General features: G+C 37.7%; 1 protein-coding gene across 2 annotated transcripts in view; it reads right to left on the minus strand.

Moving 5' to 3' along the window:
• UBA6 (ubiquitin like modifier activating enzyme 6) overlaps nt 1-20,198 on the minus strand; it is a 32,019-nt gene that overhangs the window by 2,773 nt on the left and 9,048 nt on the right. For both annotated transcript variants that reach the window (XM_082759509.1, XM_082759510.1), the window contains 24 exons: nt 19,162-19,285; nt 17,777-17,880; nt 16,902-16,964; nt 15,802-15,878; nt 15,102-15,168; nt 14,549-14,692; nt 13,829-13,896; nt 13,492-13,570; nt 12,706-12,786; nt 12,253-12,330; nt 10,764-10,945; nt 10,079-10,184; nt 9,318-9,407; nt 9,127-9,207; nt 8,375-8,503; nt 7,403-7,454; nt 7,234-7,297; nt 6,886-6,955; nt 5,630-5,701; nt 4,308-4,425; nt 3,150-3,343; nt 1,798-1,925; nt 940-1,027; nt 487-581 (listed from right to left, as the gene is read on the minus strand). In XM_082759509.1, the coding sequence (XP_082615635.1) occupies nt 487-581; nt 940-1,027; nt 1,798-1,925; nt 3,150-3,343; nt 4,308-4,425; nt 5,630-5,701; nt 6,886-6,955; nt 7,234-7,297; nt 7,403-7,454; nt 8,375-8,503; nt 9,127-9,207; nt 9,318-9,407; nt 10,079-10,184; nt 10,764-10,945; nt 12,253-12,330; nt 12,706-12,786; nt 13,492-13,570; nt 13,829-13,896; nt 14,549-14,692; nt 15,102-15,168; nt 15,802-15,878; nt 16,902-16,964; nt 17,777-17,880; nt 19,162-19,285 (2,354 nt within the window). The remainder of the gene's footprint in view (nt 1-486; nt 582-939; nt 1,028-1,797; nt 1,926-3,149; nt 3,344-4,307; nt 4,426-5,629; nt 5,702-6,885; nt 6,956-7,233; nt 7,298-7,402; nt 7,455-8,374; nt 8,504-9,126; nt 9,208-9,317; nt 9,408-10,078; nt 10,185-10,763; nt 10,946-12,252; nt 12,331-12,705; nt 12,787-13,491; nt 13,571-13,828; nt 13,897-14,548; nt 14,693-15,101; nt 15,169-15,801; nt 15,879-16,901; nt 16,965-17,776; nt 17,881-19,161; nt 19,286-20,198) is intronic.

Below are 20,198 nucleotides of genomic sequence, written 5' to 3' on the forward strand. Positions count from 1 at the left end.
AGGAATTACCACAGACTAAACAGGCTACCATTAATCTCAGCTTGCAACCAACACATTAACTCCTTCCTGAATGTCTTCCCCTACTTTCAGAACTAAGTTGCTAAATATCACCATTAGTTTTAAGCCTGTTTAGAAAGGATCACTTAGTATTGTTTTGATTAAACCAAGCTATATTCCGTCTCCAAAAAGTTACTGTCAGACTTCTTTGGGTTTCTCATTCTGACATTCATCAATTAGAGTCAATAGAGTTGCATTTTCTAAGTCTCCTGTCCTCAGCACAGAAGTTAATTCACCACAAGAATTAATTCACTTTTTTTTTTTTTTTTTTAAAGGAACAAAGTACCTTTTTTCTTTCCCAAATATAAACAACTAGAAACCACTTTGGGAGAAAATACTGCTGTCAGACACACATTCGTATGATACAGCCAGTGAACATAATTTGTAGGTGCATTCACATCCCTGGATCCATTTTCCCGTTATACTTACGTCAGCTTTAATCTTTTAATATGACCTGGCATCACAGGAACATACAGCATTTTGACTCCTTGTACAACCATTGTTGGTTCAATTCCATATTTCTCCTGGAATTCACAAATTAGAATGTATTAAAGGACTATGCCAGCTGCACAACCCAGCAGACACAACTACGGTTACTACTACAGCTAATTATTGAGAACCATAGGATTCCAAAAAGAAAATGAGATAATACATGGATGTTGACAGAAGTTTTAATACGATACATTTAAACAAATGGAATTAAAGAATTTGAAAATAAGCTTGGATGTGTGAACTTACAGATTTAAGCTCCCATTGAAATTCTTTCTAGAATTATTCTGATTTAAACAACAATTTGACAAGGTCAAAAAAAAAGTCAACAACCCAAAACAAGAAAATGCTTTCTTCTCATCTTTCATTAACTCAGTACAACAGATATCTTACTCTGACAGCGTTTATGAAGTCCAACAGTGTAAAATCCTCTTTTCCATAAATTGTCCACCTGTCCCAGATTGTAAATGATATCCCATTTCTGTTTTAAAAAGAGAAATATGGTTTGTTACTTCAGAACAGACATTTCCTTTAAACATATATTGAAGAATTGCTCTCTCTTCTAGTGACTTGCTGTTTTATCTCAAGCAAAAATCTCTTCCCTGTCTCCTGCCATTTCTCCAGCCCTTTTACCTGGCTAAGTGCAAGACACAAAGCTGTAACTGGGTAAACATAATATCTGGCAATGAATTTACTGAGTTTTCAGGCCTACTGAAAAATAGGTTTTGTATTGACCAAGATACAGAAGTGCATCGAGTCTGAGCAGACAGGATATTTATTAATAACTGTGCTGCATATCTATCTCGTCTAGATTTTTAGAGCCTAGCTACCAACAGCTTCCACTGAAAACAAAACTAAGCCCTTAAAACCACTAGCTTTAAAATTAGGACAGAAGAGTGTATGAGCTGCATTTCCACACAGGAAATTGAGTGATGTATTATGGGACACCCTTGGCAGCAGTATATGGCTAATAGAACTTGATAGCACACACAAAGTTATTCATTATCTTCCAAGTTTAAAGAATGAAAATAACCAACCTTGAATATCTGTATTTTTTAACTGGAGTATGACCACAAACTTTGGATCCATTACACTTCTGCTATACAAGCACGTATGGATTTAATCTCATTACCTACGTTTAGTAAGTACAAATCTCACACATGTAATGTCTCACCAACTTCTAAGTGAGAGACATCAGGTTTCCAGAATACCGCCCTTCTACCATCATCCTTCCACCATCACCCTTCCTACCTGATTTCAGTTCTTCTTACTTCAGCAGTTTCTGTAAAGACCATTATGGGAATGGCTAAGTTGAGAAAACAGTTCTTGTATGCATCAGCTGGGTAACCACCCACAACTTTGATGAGTTCCAGTGCAACCTGCAATACATCAGAATCACTTGCTTCCATAAGACGCACATTATTTTAATTAGGAGGCCACACCGCTGTAGGATAAGTTGTTGAGGAGATCACCCTTTGAGCAATCCACAAAGTAAATCACGTTAAACGCAACCCAAACATACCACAGAAATAAATTCTTCTGCTGCTGCTGCAAATGTTTAAAATGTTCAAAACTCTTCCTAACGCAGGGCTCTTACACAATTCTTTAATTCAAGACACCCCGCCCCAAGGCTTGCAGTTCTGTTGAGGTGCATGGATGTGAATTAATACTGAATAGATCATTTCCACTCTTGATGCTGCCACTCTGACGGTAATAATAACGGCAAAAAACAAACCGAAACACTTATCTTCAACTCCTCTTTCTGGTCAGCAAACCAGAAATAAAAGTACTGAGGGCTTACCACAGCTGAAACCACGAGTGACCTTTCGTACTTGCACAGAAGAGAATAGAAGAATATGTCCTGGTTTCAGCTGGGGTAGAGTCAATTTTCTTCATAGTAGCTGGTATGGTGCCATGTTTTGGATTTAGGAGGAAAGTAATGCTGATAACACACTGATGTTTTCTGTTGTTGCTGAGCAGTGCTTACACTAAGTCAAGGACTGTTCAATGTCTCACACCATCCTGCCAGAGAGGAGGGCTGGGGGTGCACCAGAAGCTGGGAGGGACACAACCTGGACAGCTGACCCAGACTGGCCAAAGGGATATTTCATACCACGTGATGTCGTGCTCAGCAATAAAAGCTGGGGAAGTTGGCCAGGTGCCTCCCATTGTTTGGAGACTGGCTGGACATCGATTTGCGAGTGGTGAGTAATTGCCTTATGCATAACTTGTTTTGTGGATTGTTTTCTTTTTCCTTATTAAAAACTGCCCTCACCTTGACCCAAGAGTTTCACTTTGTTCCCCAGTTCACTGCCCTGTCTCTCTATGGGGGAGTGGATGAACACCTGTGCAGTGTTTAGCTGCCTGCCAGGTTAAACAACAGCAGGATGTAAGTTTGAAATGAAAGTATTTATGACATATTAGACTGATGATTATCATTATAGAATGAATACTTTGTGATCTTAAATAAAGAAAATACGAAAAACATTTCTTAGATGAGGCTCTGTCTGGATGGCATTAATGAATATCCAAACGTTAGTGATTTTAGGCAAGGAACAGAGAAAAAAAACCATGCATTTTCAGAATTTTAAAAGCATACTTACCAGCCCTGAAACCGCAGCAGTAGCTGTTGCAATTGCAGGAATAATCTTCCCAGCAATGCGCTTTGTTTTGAACCGATCTGCCGGTTCGATGTTGTACATCTTGGCTCGTAAGTTTGACGCTGCTGTTATGAAATCTATATGCCCATTACTATCATCATCTTTTTCAAAAGAAATGGGCTTCATTTGCAAGTCATCTACTCGTAGAAAAAAAAAAAAAAAAAAGCAAAAATTGTTAGAAAACAGAAGGTGTGCTAAACATAAGTTACAGGGAAATAGAACCTTAACAAATACATTTTTATTTATTTATTTTTTTAATGTTCTGAAGCGCGGTGCCATACTTATAACTTGCTTTTCCGTGCTAGAAGGAAAAACTTCCCTATCAATATTAATGATGACTGTTGTTAGAAGTGAGTAACTACAGAAATATCAAGAGATCCAGAATACAATTTTCCTTGCAACACCAGGAATAGATTTTGCATAGTTCTATGAATATTTCTTATTAACCTCTACCATGTTATAGCTTTTCTACTCTGAGAATTTCCTGTAAAAGCTTTGTTTATCTGTTACCACATTGGTACAAGCTCAGTAGCATGGCAGACAGAGGTTTGAGTCAATTCTCCATAGGATGGGTTAGAGCTAAAGTAATTTTTCTCTTCTGTGTCCATGGGCTAAAAATCTATGCACGCAGTTCATGCCGCCAAACAGAAACAGAATTCAAACATCTACATTTTAACCTATCTAGAAGATGTTGATGAAGACTAACAGCCTTCACAATTTAGGATAATTTCAGAATGTTTCCTGTAAGAACCAACTCTCAAGTTTGTCATACCAGAATCACTTTCAGCCCATCTGGGATCTAGTCAGGACCTCTTCCCTCTTTAGAGGGAATACCCTGCTACCTTCTCACAGTTATCAGGGCTGCATTTGTGTGAGAGTATAACAAAGAACCCTATACTCCTGTATTTCTGAGATTCTTGCAAATTTTAAGGTCAAGCAATATAGACAAATTACCTGCATGGTACTTTGGAAAGACTTAGCAATCGGCTGTCTAATTCCTGCAGAATTAGAAAACTTTTTTATCCAAAGACCTGAATGTCATGCTGCTGCAGTGCAATTGCAAGATGTTACCCATCTATAGAGTTAGCTTGTACTACTCACTTTCCAAAGCTTCATTGGATAGTATAAACTTCTCCAGCTGGAAAATAGCATTTCTTTCATCCTCACTGCTGACTGGAATATGATCTGGTTTTCTTGCAGTTTCATCAGTCTGTACAACCTGCAAGTATGTACAGTGTTTAACTAATAGAACACATGGACTTTGTACAGCACGAACGTACTAAATTTTCTGTGTTCCCTGCAGTCCTCCCTCCCAGGTACAAGAGGGCCATGGACTTGCTAGAGCAAGCCCAGCCAAGGGCCACAAAGATCATTAGGGGATTGGAGCATCTCTCATATCAGGACAGGCTGAGAGAGCTGGTGCTGAGCAGCCTAGAGAAGAGAAGGCTCAGCAGGATCTTATCAATGTGTGTAAACAGCTGGTAGCGGGGAAGGACAGAAGGTGGAGCTGGACTCTTTTCATTGGTGCCCAATGATAGCACAAGGGGATATGGGAACAAACTGAAGCATAGGAAATTCCATAAAAAACGTAACACTTAAAACCAATAACAAACAAATAAAAACAAACAAAAAAACCACACACACCAAAACAAACCACAACCAAAACTGTAAGGATGGTTGAACGCTGGCACAGGTCACCCAGAGCGTCTCCAGTCCTCGAAGGGATTCAAAACCAGATGGGACACAGTCCCAGACAAACTGCTCCAGCTATCCCTGCTTGAGCAGATGGGTTGTACAGTCTCCAGAGGCTCCTTCTAATATCAACCATTCTGTGATTCTGAGTCACAATAGGAGTTTTGTCTCATGAGACAAGCATTCACGACACAAACATTAGCACTGGGCAAGAAAATATGAAACCACCCAGGGATATATTGTTATTTTTAAGCGATGACAAATGCTACCCACTGCAAAACAAGACTTGAGCTGTTTTGAAGTTAACACTTCAGAAATAAACAAAAGTAATGACACTTGCTTAGTACTACTTAGAGAGAAATAATAAATTGACTCTAACCAAGGATTGCTTTGAAGTTGCTTATGAATGACATTTTACTACTTTAATTATATAGGTGTAAGCTTGTGTAAACTTAAAGACATTGGAGACTTATGATCACACCCATGCATTGAAAAGGCTACTGCAAATCATTTACAAAAACCCCATAGAAAATCCACCTTGCATTTAGTGGCTAGTACATGGACACCTTAGCTCTATTCAAATTAAAGCAGTCCTGTATGTCACTCTCTTGTTTCTCAAAAATGCATTTTTATTCATGTTTATTTCATATCAGCATCAACGCACAGAGAAGTGGCAGATGAGTGACACTGTGTGTGGATTATTTTTTCCTTAAAATTGAAGCCATACTTACTTTGTTTGAAGGTCTGAACTCTGGTACCTTCACAGATGAAGTTATCTTCAAAATAGTTTCTTCTGACAAATCCTATTATGGTTTTGAAGAAAAATAATTTAAATTCATAGCAACTGAAAAAAGTCCCCCCCCCAAGAGACTGCATATGCAGGAACATTTCAAAGAACACCAAAACCAAATAAATCCCACAAATAGTCATTGGTGTTCCACTGGGACATCAAGTCAGGTTTACAGTGCACAAGACCCACAGTGGTATAAAGTGCCTAGCACTAGAAAACTCAACAGAATTCATCTGTCTGTGAAATAAAGATTATTCCAGTAGCATCTTTGCTATAAAGAAGCAAACACATATTTGTCTCTACAAATGCAAGATTTGCAAGAAATACAGAATAGTATCAACATTGACAGGGATTCATGTAAAAATAGGTATCAAAGCTACATCCAAGCTTAAAAAAAAACACAGTATATTTCATTTGTATGTTCTTTAAAACGTCTGCAACTGTGTTTTGTTCACAGAGTACTAAAGTCACGTCAGACATCCTGAGGCAACATAAATACTTGTTATCATGTGTCTGATTTCTGTAGATCTACCATGAGGGAAGAGGTGCCATTTCTTTTACCTGGTGTCTGCAGCACAAATGGCAGGGTAGTTTTGCATTAATTGGAATTTTGCTCTGCAAAGCACAGCAAGTCTGACTGGCCTAGAATCAGTCAGTCTCCCTGCACAGCACCTGGATCCAAATATATGTCTGGGGTCTCCCAATTGCATGTACGGCATTACTCATGGCACAATACTTGAACTAGTTCAGCAGATGTAAACGTGACTTGCAGGAAAATTCAATTAGAAAAGACAAAAGGTAACAAGAAAAACAAAGGATAAGCAACAGAGAGGCTGTGCCTAGTAATTATCAATAATAAAACACCTCACAAGACAGCTAAGATACTTGATCAAAAATGCCTTAAAAAGATCTTTCAATTCAGTCATTATATTACACAGGAACCAGGTCTGTCAAAATAAGGATTTAAGAGTTCAGAGCTTACTGAAAATACCTAATACAGCAGTCAGTTGTTTTCTTGGTTAGTAACTTTAATCAAAAAGAATACATATGAACAGCTGCTGGACAACCAGTGCTGATGGATAGATTATTTTAAGAACCACTTTAGTTATTGGAAAGGACTGGCAACTGGAGACGAGACCAAAACTGAATGTGTATATCCAAGTTATGAAATGGGGACACTATTGCAATATGGATTACCTTTTCTGTGAAGGGAACACAGTACACGGTTGCAAAGAGTTTTGCTGCGCTCACAATGAAACCATAGTGCCTGAAGAGGAAGAGATATTTTTTAATTTTTTTTTTTTGTTCAGTGTCCACATGAAGTTTTGCAACCACATTCAAAGAGATCTTGAGAAAACACATTGAGAAACATAACGTCTACCCTTCAGAGCACGCCGTCCAAAACAGACAGATTTTGAGGGACTCAAAAGTCCTTCCCTTCTATCAAGCATCGGTCTAACTTGTACTGCTATAAAGCCATTGTCTTGTATGTCCTACTATGGGGTGAGCTTTATAGGATGCATAAAAATGCTGAGCCATACTTACAAAGGATCATTAAATTCAAACTTCACTGGGAAAGGTGGCCTCTTTGGTGACTGCCAGAACAAACCTGGTAAGAATACAGACTTATGATGAAATCCTAAGGAATCAGGAACGGCAATGCATGATATATGGCATGAATTCACAGGAGGCACAAGACAGTGTCTGTACTTACTTCCATCTTTTAATCGTGTATCAAGGGGAAATGAATGAAGAAGCTGAAGAGCCTAGAGAAAAAGTTAGAATAACTTCAGTAATTTGCCATATATAGATTGATACAGCTGCACAAAATCATGCCTTCTTTTTAGCAACGATGTGAAATCTTGATACAGCTTTTAAGATACCCCAGCATATAGCTGATGTCATTTAAAGAAAATCTAAAGACATATTTATCAATAGAGAGAGCTTAAAGACATAAATACGTACAGGCAGAGTGACTTGCTCATTCATTCACAGGATGAAGATGACAACGTCACCTCACCTGTACCACGTCCAAGCAAGATACTTCATCCAATAAGCAAAGAGTTCCCCCCCACCTTGTTGTCACTTTAGGATTCTGGCACACCAATTCACAATGGAAAGTAACGTTTTTGTAACGTGACAACTGTCATCACAACCAGGGCTTCGATACACATGGACGTGATATATTTATTAATACACAACATCCTGATCACTTCTTTCCTACACAATTCCTCAGCACACACACAGACACTTCAAGCAACACTGTAGTGACTGGCTTATATTTTAGCCAACCTTTCTGTAACAGCTTTAAGAAAATCAGGGATATGGATATGAAGAATTAAGTAACAAAAAGTTTAGTGGGAGAAAAAAAGCTCTTGTCCTTTCACTAAAAGGCATCTGATAATCCTGCTGCTCTGGAAAAACAAAATACCTAGTCAGTTAGAAAAAATTCAAACAACTGCATGGAAACTACTGAACAAAGCTATTGGGAATTAGTTAATAAAGCAGTCTAAAAAAAGTAAGAAGAGGAAGGAATGCAGCATTTTAAAATTTCAAGTAAATTTTGTCATTTATGAAGAAGAGATGGAAGTGCATGCAAAGACTTGGAAAACTAGTTATTAGGAATAAGTTCTCTAAAATCCCTATCAGTCAAGCGTTGCCTTATTTCCACATCTTAGCTACCTACCTTATGGCTAAAATATTTTTCAAATTTTACTCTTGCTAGTTCCACACACTGAGTCCAACTTCGGGGTCTTCTACTAAGTGTTTTAATAACATGAAAGCAGCCTTCTAAACTCTCCCCTGATTTTATTCTCTAGATACAAAAGAAAAAAAAAAACAAAAAGATTAAAACAGACAAGATTCATCACAAAATGGTCAAACAGTAAGTTTGATCTTAGTAAGTTACAGGCAAAAGGAAACAGAACATCACTTTGTGAATATTAACCTTCATGTGATTCTTTCTTTCTGTGTTTTTCCACAGAAGCTGTCATCTACTTAGTTTTATTTCCACCCAGTCCCATAGTGACCGTTAGCCATTACAGACAAGAAATAAAAACAATCCAGCTGTTAAGTCCATTTGAAAGTAAATCTTCCTTTTTTTTTTTTCCCCAGCTGGGTGCACATGAGTGATACTCAGTAGTATGGTTGATAACAATCCCTCAGCGTTTCTGATACTTCTATATCATGTACAGAATACACAAGATAAGGAAGCATACCATGCACAAAACCTGGCTTTTATTAGAGAGCAGAAATACTGCTCCTATGAAGGATCTACAAATGACTTGGCCAAATAAGCCTTCAGATTTTCTGAAGAAAGTCAGAAAATAACCCAAATCTTACTTAATATAATCGCTTTTCTTGCTGGATTTTGTTCCCATTCGTTGAACATAAGCATTAATTCAAACTCTGGATTTTAACGTGGCAACCTTCTCCTACCTGTAAAACTTCTTCTGCAGATGGATAGGTCTGCCAAAATTTGTTAAACAACGAAGGCTTGTGAGAAAATGAACTTTCAAACTAGAAAACAAGAAGAACAAACATGGCATTTTACAAGAAGTAGATAAGATCCCCTATCTTTCCAAATACACAGTAAGTTGTGTAAAAAATCTACAAACTCATTTACTTACCTTATCTCTTGCCCACTGTATCGTATGTTCAATGGCAGCTGGGAAAGATTTCAAGGTACAAAAAGGTATTTCTTCTTCTGGTGGATCCCGCTGTATTTAAGGAGAATAAACATGGGCTTACTAAAGCTTATTGCTAATAATAGCACCAAGAATTTACATACTATGTACGTTTAGAGCAAAGTTTGGTTTATGTTTATTTGTTTATAATGACTAATCTAAAAGATACCAGAAAGTGAAATTTAGCCCTAAAGCACAAACAACAGAAGTTACCAGCCAGATTTTCCAAGATGTGCAGTTCATATTCACACACGCTCACAAGGAGAAATATGCTATTTCACTCAAGGCCAGAAACAGTTTTCTTCATTGCTTCTAGCAAGACTCTAAGGACGGTCAACATCAGGGCTACGTGGCAAGTGGCATCATTTCATGGTGCCCTTAAACAGTGAATTTCTACCTTGAAAAGGTAGTTTCATAGGAACTTAAATTGAGGGATAATGCAAGAGTTTGAGTATCCAATTCAATCAGAATTAATATGTATCCTTATGGAAACAGGCAGACGAATGTCTAGTACAGAGTCTGCTCAAATTTAATTTCTTGAGAGCTTTTCTTAAGAATCCAAGGAAATAACTATTTCCTAATAGGACTGAACATCAACAACTCAAATGGGTCACTTATTTTAGACAGATACGTAAACAATTACAGATTTATAGGTTATCATGGGACTAGCTACAGAAGCTAAGTAATGGTCTTAAACCACTTACGTGACTATTATATGACTCTGTCAGATGAGGCACAATAACTTCTGTGTGTCCTTTTGTTCCCATAGTTCCAGAGTCTATAAGAGGACGCAGGTTTGCTACGCAACGACTGACATGGAAAGACACAGACTATCAGGATACAGATTACTCACTACACTTGCCTTACAGACATTACCAGACCATAAGCAAAACTGACTCTAGGACCTTTCAAGAAGAGTGGAAAGCTTAAACCAAACCCAGGAAAAGAACAAGTTAAATAAGAGCTACTTCAAGTTCGACTGTGACAGCATAAACCTGAGCCAACCTAGAATTCTTTTTAAATGTAAACATCCCTACTTAAAAATTTAGAGTACATATACCTCCACATAAATAATTCAACCTCAAGACTGCTACAATATTATCCCCCTCAAACAGGCCTTGACAGCAGTTCATTTCCAAGAAGCCAGTCAGAGGCTCCCTCCCATGTGAACAGCAGCATTTGCACGAGAGCAGAGCTGGTTTTCACCACAAGCTTAAAACTCTTCCTCCTCCCAGCCAGCATCTTCGCCAAGGAGCAGAATAAATCTGAGTAAAATGTTATCAATCTTAAATTGGAGTTAAGTTGAAATTGAAAAAGATTAAGAACAGAATAATAAAATTATTCTCAAATAAGAATGCGAGCAACCCTCGTTTCCTTTTCACAACCTACCTATCGATGTACCTCCTCGCCTCAACATTGTCCAAAGCAGTCACAACCACATCTTGCTTTGTGTAGAAGTCATCACTGTAAGTGTTCTCAGTGGCTGGACAAACTTTATTAATATATGAGTCAATCTTTAAGCAAGGATTGATGTTCAGAGTTGCTTCTGCTGCAGTATAGCTTTTAGGCTTCTGAAAGTGCAAATATATACATGTATATCAACATTATTAAAATAACATCTGAGTCAAGTATTGATTTCATTTGCTCATCAGACAGCAATTCACTTTGATAGAAATGTTACCATGCAAAATACACAACAAAGGTGACTCTTTAATCATATACCTCCCTCACAAAAATACATCTTAGGTTAGTTTTGGTTTTAGTTTTATTTAAAGTAGTGGGTCAGAGACCACAGTGCTTGAATAGTGCAGCATAAATATATCCAGTAATTGAAGCAAATGCACATGCTCCCTCTCATGCTCTCAAAATGCTGTAAGAAAGGAGCAGTTCCTGACTGTCAGAGGATAAAACCATCAGTTACTGCGACTCTGACTATGCAGCACAGACATCAAAGGCCTATGAATAATCACATTACTGCAAAGTATTCCACACAAAACCAATTTCAAAAGCTAAACTGGAATAGAGGTTTTAACCTGCTTGACACTTCTAGCCACTTTAAAATGCTGCATTCAATTATCTAGTGATCTCCACTTAAAACACCAGAACTCAAGATAGCGTGGCTTCTGAAAGCTTGCAGAGGTCACTCTCCATTTATCTATCCAACCAAAATATAATCTATTCCTAGATTTGCTCAACAAACAAGAGGTAAAAATCCAGCTGCTGAGTTTTGGGCAGGGAAATCCCTTGTTCCCACTGCTGTGAAGATTTGAGCCGCTTTTTAATATTTTGTGCCATGTTTGCAAGCACAGGGATACTCTCTCTGCTTCTAAGGAATTAACAATTTCCATGCCATCCATTTACTGAATGTACCTTCTTTTTTTTTTTTTTTCCCTCAAGTTATTTACCTGCTTAATGAAGACTAAATTAAGACAGACTGCAGCATTCAGCTAACACTTAGGTCAAGTTTCATCAGCATTAGTTGTTCTATTGAGAACAGACTTCTGCCAGTGCTGTCTGTTTTATTTTATTCTCCCTGAATTTCAATGGTACAGAAAAGCATTTCTAGCTTGTTAGTTCACGGTGGTTTCTTATAAAACACAGCATTTGTCATCTGATTCTTTCTTTGCAAATTTGAGAGATTTTATTAGTCAAAGCCTCCAGTACAAACGCAGATCAGACCTGCCAAGTTTACTCAACCAATACCAATGATAAGCAGCATGCCAGTATCGTCTGGGAATTGTTTTAAAAGATACTCAACATCATTACAGCTGTTACATCCTCTCTGGACAGAAGTACATGCACTCACAGTGGAGCTCTCAGTGAGGACACAGGACAGGGAAAACGCAACAGCCCAGGAAGTTTACTGAAGAAAGTATACCTGTATGTGATGAGGTCGAAAGAGAAATTGCCTGTTCAGGTTGGATTTCTCTATCAAGTCTGGATCTGTAATTGTAACCTAAGTCAGAAGGGGCAAAAGCAATAGCTTAAGTTATAAATAAAGTGTAGCACTAAGCAATATTCTTGAAGAAACCTGTACAGAAATGTGTTAAAACAAAAAATAATCCTCTTGTCATTCACTACAGCTAACAGCTATGCCTATATTCATACTGGTTGATTATATTTTGTTTTAAAATCGAAATATAGCAACTCCACTCCAAGTGTTTTGCCTCTAACTGCATACTACTTCCACTTCATATAAAAACTATTTGCCCCTAGGCCCAGAGATCAACCTGAACAAAGGCTTTGGGTTTTTACTACTTTCAATGTAGTTTAAGTATTTAACTATTCCTTGCTACATTACTTTCTCAAAAGCGAAGTGGACGTGACTTACCAATCCTTTATCTTGCCCAGTACCAACACCAAGAAGTGCAAAGTTTTTTAGCATTTCACAGCCTATTGCTCCACAGCCAACCTAAAGAAAATGACATTTTTAGAACTGTAAACTTCTGTAAACTGTCCCTGAGGAAAATTGAGAAATTGATTATTCCCCTTTACTGAGCAGCCATTAGACCACATTTGGAATACAGCGTCCAGTTTGGGACCCTCCAATAACAATAAAAGGTGATGAAAAGCTTGGGCAAGTCCAAGTAGGGGGCTGGATCACCTGTCCTATTCAGATTACAGTGGATCCATACTTCCTCAAGATGGAGGAGAGAAAGTTAAAGGACCTAACAGCAGGATTCTGATTCCTAAGAGGTTACTGCCAAGGCAAAGCCAAGTTCTTTATGGAGGTGCACAGTGGAAGGATGAGAGATAATGATCAAAAATTGAGACAGAGAAGGTTCTGTCTTGGCATAGGCAAACATTTTATTCTGTAAGACTAAACAGGCATTGGAACTGGTTGTCCAGAGATGTACAACCTTTGTCCTTAGAGATTATCAAGATCCAACTGGATTCCTAAATATAAAGCTAGCTCCAAAAGTCAAGCACTGCAAAGGGCACCACGTACCATGCAGCTTAGGACTTACCTATTATATGGATGTCTATGCCAATATGCAGTGACACACATAATCAGGCCTAATTTATTATTATTATTTTTTAAAATAGTTGAGACAAGTGGCATTAGCTGTACTAGCAGAGTATTTGCAAGAAGCCTAACAGTTTCAGTCATACTCACCAAAAAAACATTCAAATTATGCAGTTTCTGGCATAGAGGGTCTCCAATACAAGCCCTCAAGGCATCATACCTATCTCCCCTACAGAGGGGCAGGAAAAAAAAAACAGGAGAGTATCAAGCTGACATTTATCATGCTAGTGTCATTGTTGCCAAACTGCACTTTGATGCAAATTAAGAAAATCAGACTGAGCCCCTGAAAATCCCTATCCCTCCCACGCTCAAACAGGACACACATTCTTAAACCTAAACCAGTCCTCCTCCAGAAGGCTACAATGAACTCCTGATTGAGACTCAGATATGAAAAGTACTTAAAACAGCAGATTGTGTTTATAATTACCGTGGAAGAAATTCTTCAGAGCCCATCTTTTCCAGAGGTGTAACAATGTCTAACATATCTATGTACAACTGTAAAAAACAAGTAAAAATAAATTAAAAACTGAAAGAAATCACATTTAGCGTAAAAAAAAAAAAGTAAATATTTTCTATGCACAGAGTTGAGAAATATGTAAGTTCAGAACTTTTATTGTCAATGTAAGACTATACAGCATTCGGTTCATTACAGTTCACTACACAATTTTAGGGGACAGGAAAAACGTGCCTGGACACAGAGGAAAGCTCACCAAAATCTGAGACAACCTTTTGACTTGTGATGATTTTAACCAGAGGGCTGTGATTCTCTAAATTGGACTGTGACATTTTTAAGCTAACTTTATTCTAACTCTTGTCCTGGGGGTCCTGAAAGTACAGCAGCTTCAGCAGGCTTCTGGACCATAACACACCTTTGCAGCCCTGCACTGACAGGCCAACACTTGCCTTGCTTATAGAAAAAACAATATGATTTCTGAATCCCAAATATAAAAGTTTTGGTTAAAACTGCTGCACTTTCATTGTATTAAAAAAAAAACAAACTTATTTTTTTCCCTAAGTTCAGAATCAAATCCTTTTTTTTCTCCTGTTAGAAGGTTGTTCAAGCTCCTTTGATCATACAGCATTCACACGCAACCATACATTGATTACATCACTGTCAAATAAAGCTAAAGAAGCAAAAAAGCCTTACCCATTGCTGTAATGGAGAAAATTTTCCTGTTACTGCTTTCAGGACTTCCTGACTAGCAACACCACCCACTGCTGCAGCCAGAGGGGCTAGAAATCCCTGAGCCGTTCTGGACAGCCACTTCACTATATCTTCATTTACCTGAGGCTGAAAAACAGGACATGGTAACAACAGATTTATCCCATCAACTGAGCAAGCCAGCACTTTACAGCACCATAGACTATTTTTTGATCTATAGTAAAAGAAATTACTTTACTCTGCCTAGAAAAATGATTTCCAGCTAGGGCAGATGTACTACATACCCTGAACATCTAACGAGCAGTGACCTAGAAACTGGATTCACATAGACACATGGATTCAACATTTGTGTGAGGCAACCATTTGATTGAACCAGTGTTGATACACCACTGTATCACCTTGTGTGGCCTTCATAAAGTCAGCAAATCCATCGCTGGATACAAAGACCAGAAGAAGGGCCAAAAACCAAAGCACAATCTTTAGGCAACTAAATGAGTGCATCAGAAATTACTCACAATGACACTGATTTGTTACTCACTTTGTTTTCCAGTGTTTTGCTTACAGACATGGCTATTTTCAGCATTTCCTCAGCATCTTGAAGGCATCTAGACACCAGGGTAGAAACAATAATGATCACTTAAACATTCTAGAGTCCTAAAAACATAATGGAGAATGAGCCATTTGCTACAGTAGAAAGAGTTTGGAAATTTGTATTGGCTTTAATATTGATCATTAAAAAGCAGTTTAAATGTCAAGGTTGGCTCAAGAATAAGAGTCTCAGTGTAGAAGTCTATATGCAAGTCAGCTGCTGAGACTTACACTTTTTAAGTAACTTTGTCTAATTTGCATCAAAATTATGCACATAGAGCTTCAACTGAAAAAATTTATGGACAAAAACAAAGCCTTCAGATTTTTGAATCCGTAAGTTGCAGGATAACTCAGGAATCGCTGAAACAATTTTTCCAGTTTAACCTTTAAATGTGAAGAAACTGGAACAGAGGAGGACTGCTTTCAGAAGGTAGCAGTTGGATTTTCTGTCTACTTAGTTCCAGAAAGTGCCATTGCTACACTGGAAACACTTTGTTAAAAACCCAGACAGGTACCATTTTGCATCTAGATTTCAGCTTTCCCTTTCTATGTCATCTCTTAAGTACTAGACAGACAAGGAATGCTGCTGCACATCAAGCCAGAGGAGAGATCTGATTCAAGACTTAGCAAACACAAGACTGCTGCATTACCCAATGTTTGGCATGCGACCAAAGTTCTCCTGGAAGTGGTTCAAGGCAAGCATGGCAACATGGATCTGCAAAGGTGCCTGTTAAGACAAGAATACACGTTGATGAGTTACATACTCAAACTGGAGGAGACAAAAGCAACTGTTTATTTGAACAGTTCTGCTACATTTTCACTTCCTTGTCTCTTAACTGTACAGCTCCAAAAAAAGTTTTTGAGTAGCATTAAAAAGTCAAGTTGAGGTATCTTCTGCTAGCAATCTCACAAAATGGGTTCAATAAATATTGCTCAGGAGTAACGCAATAAATACCCTTCACGCACATTCAGCACCCACTTCGACCAAGTTCAACTAAAGATTCCACCAAAAGAATTTAGCACTGAAATTGGAAAACAATGTAATCTTCTTTTAACTAGACATTAGAATGTACTGCATTCTGCCAAACCTCAATATCAAAGCCCAACAGTAATGGTTAACAGTAGAAAATCTGAACAGACAAGCTAGATCTTACATTATTAGACAAACAAACAAACAAAAAAAACCACTAGATCAACCTTTTTTTGGTGTAAGATTTTAACGTGGACTAACAAGGACTTACATTCCTTGAATATGAATAATACTTCAATAAAATTGTGTTAAAGGCAAATATGGGTAGTTTTCTTTTGGATTTTAAATACTTTTGAAACTTTTTTTTCCAATGAAAAAATATATTCTCACACTTAACTGCAGTTTCCTACCAACCTATGAGTATTTTTTTAGATTGGTTTGACTTGGACTCCAGCATATTTTTTTTAATCAACCAAAGATCATTGATAAAGAAAAATCATTCTCTCTTGCAAAATTAATACTCCCATGCATTAAAGAGTTATGAAAACCCAAGACTTTAAGCAGCAGATTTATGGAGAAGTGGGTAACAAATTTCTACAGGGATCTAAACCGTAACGTACATTCTGTGTGACCACACAAACTGATATCCTACTCTCATTTCATAATTTAAGTTCTCATTTTAACTACTGCAGAAGAGTTAAAAATGAACGTTGTTGTACATATAAAGCTTCAGATTACACTCTTTGTTTTAGAGTTAAAATATTTCCATATATTAATTACCTCAGGCTTGCTAAAGTCTGCAACTAGGCATAATGGATTTGTTATCTGCTTCTCCAACCGTTCCTGGAAAAAAAGAATGCATGAAAATAACAGTTACTGAAAGGGTCACTGCTCTTCCTGAAGAGACTAAGAACTGAATATCCTTTTTCACTAGCATTTCTATTGCTGTCTTCATTACTAATACCCAGAAAGATGCATAATACAATAACGTGCTGAAAATTTTATAAGTCAAAAGTGTCACAGAGATGTTTTACATTGCAGTGGCAAGATTCATTTCCAAAACTGCTCTGTTGTCATGTTGTCATCTACCAAAGATTTTACCACTTGCAGCGTACTTGTAAAAACTTCACAATCCAGCAAGAAATGGGAAGGCACTGGTTTGAAGAGACAAGACACAGCTCATATGCTGAGCTGGGCATTTTCATACCACCAGCAGCTGATCCTTACTTCCAGCTTTTTACCAGGATGTTTAAAGGCAGTCAAGATTTATTTGTTGTGGGTTCAAAATGGATCACGGCACCATGTGCCTTGCAATCCCTCTCATACAAACTCATCCACTCTTCCTTGTTCTCAGAAGGCTGCCAAAAAACACATATTCATAGACTTTCATGGACTCACCAGCAGTACAGGGATAGATTGCCCCTAATTTACTTTTTTTTTTTTTTTTTTTTTTTTTTAAACCTCCTCTACACTGGCCAGTAACTTTGAATTCAAAGTATTTCCTATTCTTTGTGTTTTATTAATAAGCAACACTATCCTTACCCAGTAAGTGTAAACCTGTATCATGGTTAACCAAAACATGGACCTCCTGAACTCTGCTTTCAGTGCTTAGACTGTTATCACTGAGGAACCTGGTTGTGCCAAGGCACACTTACAAAATAAAACATCTTGGGGGTCTTCACTTGGACAGCTATGCCACCATGCAAGTAAGGCTCCATTTCTGACGTATCACCAATGCTGAATGAGTAAGGTGACACCACTGAAAAGAAGAAAGAATAAACACTGTGACAATGCATGCTACAGTTCTACAAACAATAAAGAGTTGTTTTTTTTTTCCCCCAGTGTTTTTTTATGCTCTAATGTTTTAGCATGCAACCTTGCTTTGAAGCCATGAACACAATTGATCCTCCTAACTAATGGGATTGTCCCTCTCTGCAAGGTTCTGGGCCAAAGTATTACACTCACATGATCTGTGATGAAATAAGCTTTTTAGAGTAGCAGCAGATTTAACAGGAATTCTGATGACCACAGCTCTGTAACAACAGTGAAATCACTCTCAGTTTTATTTGGACTGTGCACAGCAGTGTCCAATATAGCAGTCAGAGCAGGATTTTAGCCCAGCAACTAGAACCACAAGCAATCAAGACAAATGCTCCAACTGCCAAGCAAAGCAATCTTTCCTCTTGTACCACCTGGAGCATCACTCAGATAAAGGAAGACAGCATACAACTGTTTTGATAACTCGGGGCATGAAAGTTGAAACCAAAAGCTAGGCCATGATTAGAAGGAAGGAATAGCATCAGAACTAGCTAAACAAATGAGTCCAGAGAAAACAGACTCAACCACCTTTCAAGGGTAGTTTTTAATCTCAGACCACAAACAACTGAAAAAACAACTAACTAAACTAAACTAACTGTACTAACTAACTGTACTAAAAAACAACTGAACAACTCCACGACTCCTAACACCCATTCTCCCTCCTTCACAATTAGATGATCCCCCATCATCCAAAATGAACTGAGTAGTAGGCCTTGAGACCTACACAATGAAGATGAAAGCCAGTTAAATGGCAGTTCATGAGAAATATATTCAAAAGCATGCTTGGAAACTGAGTAATGTCAATGCATCCCAATACACTTACATTATCACCCAAGAAACTACCAGGCGTACAGTGACATACACAGTGGTGTTAATTTAGTCCAAAACAGGTTTTACAGGACCTCAAAAACAAAACAAAAAAAAAAACACAAAAAACAACCCACAACCCCAAAAAATCAAAACAGTTTTGTTAGTCACTTCAGAGATTGCCAACTAGTTTCTACTAGCTGGTAGTTTCTACTACTTCTTACGGAACAAAATGAGTTTAGAAAAGCTTCACTAAATGGAAATGAAACAACACTAGAAAGACCTCCATGCCAGATGGCAATTTTTCATGTGATCTCTGTACAACCCAGCATTCTTCTGGTTACAATAACTAACAGTACAGTGGACTAAAAAAGGTCAAAAAAAATGTATTGCAAATGAGTAAGAAACAATTTACCGGTTATTTGGTGTGTGGATCCATTTAAACAAGACATTCCGTTAACTTCACGAAAGGTTAAGAACTGTCCTGTTTCGAGCCTGTGTGGATGATTTTCAAGGCAAGTGACAATGCCAGGATTTGACTGAAAGCAAAAAATGGCTAAGTTAGGAAGGAGAAAGGAGTCTTGTATAAAAGGGTCATGCTTTAGACAAAAAGCTTTTTGTCTATTGAAGCCGCAGCTAACGCTTCGAGTGCCTCATTTCTGCCATAACAAGGGATTTATCCAAAATAATATTTCCACTTCAGAGAGTGGAAGCAAGGTACAATTAAACTCAAGTATCAGATTATCAATTAAGAAAGAATTTTAAAAAATATATATATTCCTTGCCCTGGCACGTACTCAGGACAAGATGTGAAACAACTGCATATGGCTTATATAATTAATGAGGATCAAATCATTCATTCCACTTTAAAGATACCAAAGAATTGGCTACCCAAATCATTGTGTCATGAGTTTTAATTCAGACCAAATACAATTTGTTATACGACTCCTTCTAGCTTGATTATTGTTACATCTAGAGTGGAGATATGACAAAAGACTTGCTACTGAATGAATAAGGTTCTTGTCTGGACTTCCAAACAGAGTTGAGAGGAGCCAAAATTGTTTACATTTACAAAATAGAAGATCAGATAGATATACTCTCCAATATTCTCCACTTAAAGTATTATTCATAACATCCTTTTCTTGCTGCCTTTGCTTTGGGAGGTTAAAACAATCAACTCTTAAGTTTCTTCTCAAAGCAGGCTCTCGATCATTCTGGTGGTTGTCCTCTATATGTGATGTAGTTTCTCATAAAAAGGGCTAGTTTCATGACTATTCTAGTCATGACTATTTTGGTCATGAAACTTGAAGACTTAACCTATTCCCATAACAAGGCTATATCTCCTCTACATACTTCAACTCTTCCTTTCACTCAACAAGAAAAAAAGCCTCAATGTTATTACGTTAAATTTTAAGCAATGACAAGGGACATCTGCATGCCCTCTGGGTTTTA

Source organism: Aythya marila, assembly GCF_965140915.1.
Source record: "Aythya marila genome assembly, chromosome: 4".
In the NCBI taxonomy this organism is placed as follows: Eukaryota; Metazoa; Chordata; class Aves; order Anseriformes; family Anatidae; genus Aythya; species Aythya marila.